The 7,087-nt window shown below is 39.0% G+C and overlaps 1 protein-coding gene and 1 non-coding gene across 2 annotated transcripts; both read left to right on the top strand.

Moving 5' to 3' along the window:
• The first annotated feature begins 213 nt into the window (after positions 1 to 213).
• Positions 214 to 6,579, top strand: LOC137940830 (transcription factor bHLH162-like). Its single transcript, XM_068785954.1, has 5 exons — positions 214 to 400; positions 842 to 945; positions 1,412 to 1,567; positions 6,085 to 6,423; positions 6,511 to 6,579. Exons 1-5 carry the CDS (start codon positions 214 to 216, stop codon positions 6,577 to 6,579), a joined length of 855 nt encoding a protein of 284 aa, XP_068642055.1.
• Positions 3,980 to 4,052, top strand: TRNAR-CCU (transfer RNA arginine (anticodon CCU)). Its single transcript has one exon. It is a non-coding gene; the product is annotated as a tRNA-Arg (tRNA).
• Positions 6,580 to 7,087: the final 508 nt, after the last annotated feature.

The following is a 7,087-nucleotide window of genomic DNA, read 5'->3' on the forward strand; positions in this document are numbered from 1 at the left end:
AAATGGTCTCCCCTTCTTTTGTTTATGTTTGTCTTATGTCGCTAGTTCTCGTACGGATGCCTGTCTCTACTTTGAAAAAGGCAAGCAATGAACTCCTAGTTGCCTTAGACTTCATTTTTTTTATAAACTCAGTCGAACTGATTTCGTTATGGGTGCAATTCTACCATCTTCATTGCTGGCGTTTCAGTTAGGATGATCGTTCCAGTTGTAACGATGACCAGCATGTTCTTTTCGAATGAATCTGGGTTTTCCCTCGTTGAGGATTTGACGCATTCTGCTGAGTGTTGTAGCCTTATGATCTACTTGGGAGGACATTCTCATGGTCCTGAAGCTTCTTCTGTCGAGTATGAACGAGCGACTGATTCACACATCGCAACTTTATGGGATCATATCTGGGAAGGTGAACATCAAGGAAGAGCTTTCATATGCTCCATTTTGAGTCATATCTATATATCTATATTTATCTTTCATACCGTCACTTGTGCCTATGCATCCCTTACAGCATTCAGATAATCTATTCCTACACAAAATACATAAAACGGATTTGGTGCTACAGAAGAAGAAACAATGGCGATTTCACGTAAGAAGAACTTTATATAAAAAATTTCCATCTGTATTAAGTATAGAAATCTTTATCTTAATCCTCACTCACTAGGCAACTTGGCTTTACCAACATCAATGTCTGATCAATACTTCCTTAAATCCGTAGAACATCCCAATGTCGTCTCAGTTATTCCCAGCATAACTAGAAGATTACACACAACTCAAACATGGGGTTTTATGAATCTCAAAGAGTTGCCATTTATATAGAGATCAACAATGGCTGGATAACCTCTTTCAGAGGATTTTGATTGTGAAAGTAGCAAAACGAACGACGCAGCCAGTGACGTAAAAGAGATGGAGTCTGTGGAAATAAAATCTGGAAACTCCAATAGCTTGTCAAGAGTCAGTTGATCAGCTGGCCTGACTCTCTTCACCTTCTTCTACGTTTTCACACGCGTCTGCACCGACCACATCACCCATGGTATAAATCAATCCTAGCTGAAGCTTATCAATTATGAACTGTTTGAAACATTGATTCAGAGAATAGCAGAAGGATCAATCAGCCTCCCATTATGAGTTGTTCTAGCTGTAGTTCCCCACTTACAACGAATACAAAGAATCGGAACATAGTGTCACTGGCAGTACGAAAAATCTTAAGATATTGAAGTAGCCCTGATATTCTTTCAAAATAAATGAGATGAAGTAGCCAATTCGCATCTGGTTACGAATTCCTTGCACTTATCGCATCAATTTGAAGTTGCTCAAAGGTTTAATGAACCTTTATTATGTTTCTTTATTATCTTTATTTTCACATGTTACATTGTAGATTATTGTAAAGCTAATTTATTAAACCTACGAAAACTGCAAGACCCATTTTGCTGGCCTTCCATCTGATAAAGCACAGATGAATGGCGACCAAGCTTCAGGCAAGCTTGAATGCAAGATAGTGGAGAAAAACATAACAATGCACATGAAAAGCCTCTGTTCAAAATTGGCATTCGTCATTACAAGTCTCCAAAACGAGGTAAATTACATCCACTGCTACCTGTCTGAGATGCTTTACAACTCTACGACCATCGTCAACATCGATCTGTTATGTGACTGGCTCATAGAACATTAGACTGCGCTAATTATGACATAAGTATCGTACTTTCTCTAACCAAAGTTTGAATTACTTCATTCGTGTACATTGTTTTGAATTCTAATTAATCAATCAACATATTAGGAAAACAAATTAGACACATTGCAGACAATCAACCACTCAAGAGTTGTATCCTTAGTTTTGAATCACTATTATGATATCAGATTGAGGTTGCATGTAGTTTCTCCATGATGGAAGACAATGTCTCAGCAAGACCTGTTGGACTAGGCAACTTTTTACATAAATAACTTGCAAAACAGAATTCACAATCTAAAATAAAAGAAGGATCCGGTGCTAGTTCGGAACGATGAGTGGAGGTATATGACAGAAATCTCGCCGTTGGTGATGGAAGTCCGAGACTTGGCCTTTGGAATAGAAGTAGTTTTGGCTACTGAACTGGACATGACTTTCAAACTCTATGAAGCTATTACTGTTCTGAAGGAAGAGGGGGTCGATGTCGAGTACTTAGTTTCTCAGTTGCGAGCAATGGGGTTTTCTGCATTCGCAGGTTGAATCTACATTTTTTTTGCTATATTTTTCCTCTCATCTTCCCCATGATACCGATGATGCTTGTTTCTTTCACTTTTTCTGTTCAAGTTGCTAGTTCTAAATTGAGTTTCGACTGTTGAAGATACTCATGAGATTGAAGTTGTCGGTGCAATGACATTCTGAACAAAGAAGATCAATATCCATAACAAAAAAAAGCAGAAGAATAAAGTCGCACTAGCAAAAGGAAAACTAATAGATCATGCAACATCTTTGAATTAACTTTGAGAAAATGAATTGAACCACATCTTTGCATGAAAGTGGTATTTATATACAATTTACAATAGAATAATAAATACAATCATCATAAATCTTATCTCCTAAATTGAAGGAAAGATAATTCATGCCCCCTCAAGATTGACCACAGTTAGAGAGCCCAATCTTGTCTCTTAGCAACTGAAATGGTGAACATGGCAATAACTTTATAAGGTGAACGTGGGAATAGCTTTGTAAGGAGATCAACAGGTTGGTCAGCAAAAACAATATGAAAAACATGAAGTAGAACAAATTAAACCTGATCACGGATGAAGTGATAAACAACTGCTACATATTTCATTTTGGAGTGAAACATGGGATTGGATAAATACAAGATATCTCAAAGGAATGAGTGAAAGAGAAACTCTAGTTCTTGGGAGAGAGGAAATAAGAAATCAATGGAGAGAAAGAAGAGGAAAAGAGAGAGGTGTATAAACAAATTTGAGCCAAAAGGAAGAGGCTTGAATAGGGTTATATTGATGGTAATGAGGTGAAACTCGTTGGTGTTGAGTATTGTTGAGTGCATTGGAGCATTTGGAGCTTCGTTTATGGTGGACGTAGTGATTAATCTTGATGAGTCGACTTATGTAAAATAGGTAGTGAGTTGGAAATGAGAAACAATAAGCAGGCAGTCGTTGACTGTGAGATTTTTTTTTTTGCATGTGTGAGAGTCACACGTGTAGCTCACACAAAGCGCATGCACGCTTCGTCTTCAACCTTGTGCACATGTCGTCTTCTTCCTCCCGCTGAAAAAATCGAGAGAGACACACCTGGGTGGTTGTTGCGGGACGTTGGAACCCCATTTCGGTGGCTCAGCTAGGTTCATCAGAACTCCATTCTGGTGGTTCATTTGGGGTCATCGGAGGCTCATGGAAGCTCAGTCGTAGCTTGCTTGGTAAGCTGAAAAACAACGTGTTACAGAGAAGGCTGTTGTAGGATGTCAGAACTCCTTTCTGGTAGTTTAGTTGGGGTTGTCAGAGGCACATGAAAGCTCGGCCGGTGCGAGTTTTTGGTGGAGAGGGCGTGTCAAGCGAAGATGTAGAGGAAGTGATTTAAAAAAAAAATTGGAAGAAGGCAGATGCAAATGATTAATCGATTTGCTCTTATACCATATGAGAGGATGAACTAAACCACATCTTTGCATTGATTGAGAGTGGTATTCATATACAAATTATAATAGAATATACAAATACAATCGTCAGATATCTTAAACCAAAGAGAGATAAGAAATTTTATCTCCTAAACCGAAGGGAAGATAATCCCTTATCGTTAACTACATTCAATTAGGGTAACGATGATATGAGTGTTGCAGAATATATTGAAGAAGCTCTCGTGTTGTACCCGTGCAAGTCTCTATCTCATATCTAGATATACCATATTTTTCAAAAGAGGTGTTAATCGGCTAAATCTTGGTTGTCAATCTAAAGGGGTATTACGCTTGTGCCTTCACTGTCTATAAAAGAAATAAAAAACATGCATTATTATGAACGACAAGCGCCTGTAGCTCAGTGGATAGAGCGTCTGTTTCCTAAGCAGAAAGTCGTAGGTTCGACCCCTACCTGGCGCGAACTTTATCTTGTCTTTTTCGGTCAGCCACCTAATCCTGGTTCCTGTTTTTTTCTACGTCGTGATTTTTCAGGTGGCGAACGTTTTTTTTTTATTTGTTATGTAAAATAAAATTCTTCTACAGAGTGTCATTAAAATGAAAAAAAATCATAAAATGGCTCCAGTGAAATAAAAAATGGCAAATAGAAGAACAGGCCAATGCGAAACCTGAGCAGCAGAGAGCAGGGATAGAGAATGGCGAGGAGCGAGAGAAAGACGAGGAAGGAATACTCGAAGGAAGCACGTATGGCTCCAAGAAATTAGGCCGGAAGGAGAAGTAACGATGGATTTGATCTTCTGTCCATGCAAAACAATAACAAAGAGGTCACCATTCTCCTTCACCTCCTTTCCTTCTTTCGTCAAGCAAACACAGTTTTTTTTTTCCACTTTTATGCAACCAGTTACCCACTTTGGTCAGAGAATGAGAACAAAATCTGCTCCAGTTTTTCCCTATTGCTTTGTTTTCCAGGTCCCAGAAAATTGAAACTCTAGTTTTTAAGTTGAAACCATCACGCTTGTGACTTGCGATGGAGCAGTGATATATCAACGACTTCAACTTGGAACAACTTTGAGGTTGATGGAGAACCCAGAAAGACAATCTTACACGCGTACTGTAAGAGGATCTCCATCTGCTTTTTTGTAAATCCACTTCTTCTTATCATCTAACCTCACTCCCATTTTAATCATTATGATGTTGATCATCCTAGCCGTGGAGGGAACAATTTAGTTTTAAATATTTGGATCGTTTGACGTTTACCATGACCTCAAGTAATAAGTGGAGGCATGGGTCTTGAGAACTGAGAGCAGATTGCCCCAGTCAGTTTGGTTCACCCTTTGGAATGAAGGAGAGTTGGGGTGGGTAGGTGGGTGGAGGGGTGAGTTCCCTATAACATATAAGGGGGTGAATCCGACAAGTCCCCTTTTTGAGTCCGAGTAAATACGGCCAAATCAAGGGTGGACTCACTGGGTCGGAAACAGTGACCGGAGCCGGAGATCGTAGTCGGTGCGAGCGCGTGCCTGACTGGCTGACTGGAGCATAAATGCATGATCAGTCAGAAAAGACAGCTGTGGAGAGGGAAGGAATTCACTCGCACGTAAGCGAGCTCGGATTCGCTGTAGACCATCTGTAGAAAATGGAAAGAACCCTAACATTTCGGAATTTTTTTTGAAATGTTTACTACAGATACGTGTTTGCTGCCTGCATCTCTTTCTTCTATCGGCTCCGATCCTCCTCATGCTCCGTGTACTGTATAAATACTACTACGATGAAGACGAGAGAGACCAATATTGCAGAGATGCTTAACTGCCCTATTGCTTATCAGTAACGAAGCCCATCTTCCATTTCTTCAGTCTTTCCCTTCAAGGATGGAGAGCAGACAAGCTGCACCGAAGCCTGATCGTAAGACAGTAGAGAGAAATAGAAGATTGCAAATGAAAACTCTCTACACCAAGCTAGCCTCCCTCTTCGCACAGCGCAAACCTCCAAAGGTACAGTTGAAGGCTTTCGATTAGCGAAACTGGTTTGTTGACATGAGTTCATATTGCTTTGTAAAGACTGCATTTCCAAAGTTTAGGACTCACTTAATAAACAACACAATTTCCCTTTCTTCTTCATCTTTTTCTGCTCCTTTTTCTTCTTCTTATCTGTTTGGTCCTTCTTATTCAGATTAACGATAGTAGGGGTGTAGGGCGAGGACTATTGCTCTTATGCAATTAGAAAAGGAAGGGAAATGAGTTGATCGTTCTCAAGTATGGTGGCCTGCATGAAAGAAAATCTGGATTTTGTTATCTTTCTGATTCTTTCAGGGTTTCAGCTTAACATGTTTTTTTTTTCTGGATTAAATGTGTAAATACTGAATATGACATAGAAGCGATTATAACTATTTGAAGAGTTCAATTTGAACAGGACCTACTTTCTTTCTGATTAATAAATTATACTTATATATTTCAGATTACCAGTTTGACATCGAAATATTGCACTTGTTTTTCGACAGGAGAGGTTGTCACAAGAACATAGTTTGGAGCAGGCGACCATTTACATAAAGAAACTGCAGGAGAAAATCAACAAAATGAAGGAGAAAAAGGATTTGATATTGGCTAAAATCAAAGGGAAGAACAAAGATACAATGGCTGGGTTCATACTAGGTTTAAGGTCGCCTGTGGTGGAAATAACGGACTCGGGCTCTAATCTTATGGTGGTTTTGATCACTGGATTCTGCAACAAACTGATTTTATCGGATGCAATCTGTGTTCTTGAGGAAGAAGGAGTTGAAGTTTCGAACGCAAGTTTCTCTACATTCGGTGACAAAATATTTTATATAATCCATTCACAGGTTATGTACCGCATTTCATAGTTTAATGTGTTCTTTCCTCCCGATTTCATGCTGATAACTTGTTTTCTTTTGTTAATTTCTCTTCAGGTTGCTAGCTCTAGAGTGGGTTATGACACCAATAGAGTGTATCAGAGGCTCAAGGAGCTGGTGCACTGAAACAGAAGCAAAGCCAGGATAAAAGTAGAGAGAGAGAGAGGGAATGGAATTCTTTTTCTTTCCGTTAGGAAGGAAGTGGAATTTGGAATGTAAGATAAAAAAATAATCAATCTCACTATGTTTGTATCAGTTTTCTTTGTATTGGAATCCCACTTTCAGTGTGCTAGTCCGTATGAGAAAAAGAAACTGCAAATTGTTCTTACATATGTTTTTTTTTTTTTTTTTGGTTCGAAACAAAATTTAATAATTATAATTATAAATGTCATACTGTAACTACTATCTCTACAAAGCGGTGATTTGTGCTAAAAAATTTCCGTTGGTAAGCTGCACCGAGCCCTCTGAAGTCTCAGGCACGAATTTGTGCTTTCAAAGCGATAAGATGGAGTCGATACGAAATGTAGGCATGCTCAGAAAAATCCCTTTCCTCGTCGCTTTTCTAATATATGCTCAGAAATGGATTTGTTTCATTACAGTTCATTACTTTCTGTAGGCTCATGTAGAAAGAGAC

The sequence above is a fragment of the Aristolochia californica genome, unplaced genomic scaffold (genome assembly GCF_029961685.1).
Source record: "Aristolochia californica isolate CCGP_79_NKW_82.1479 unplaced genomic scaffold, dmAriCali1.0.hap1 SCAF_9, whole genome shotgun sequence".
Classification (NCBI taxonomy): domain Eukaryota; kingdom Viridiplantae; phylum Streptophyta; class Magnoliopsida; order Piperales; family Aristolochiaceae; genus Aristolochia; species Aristolochia californica.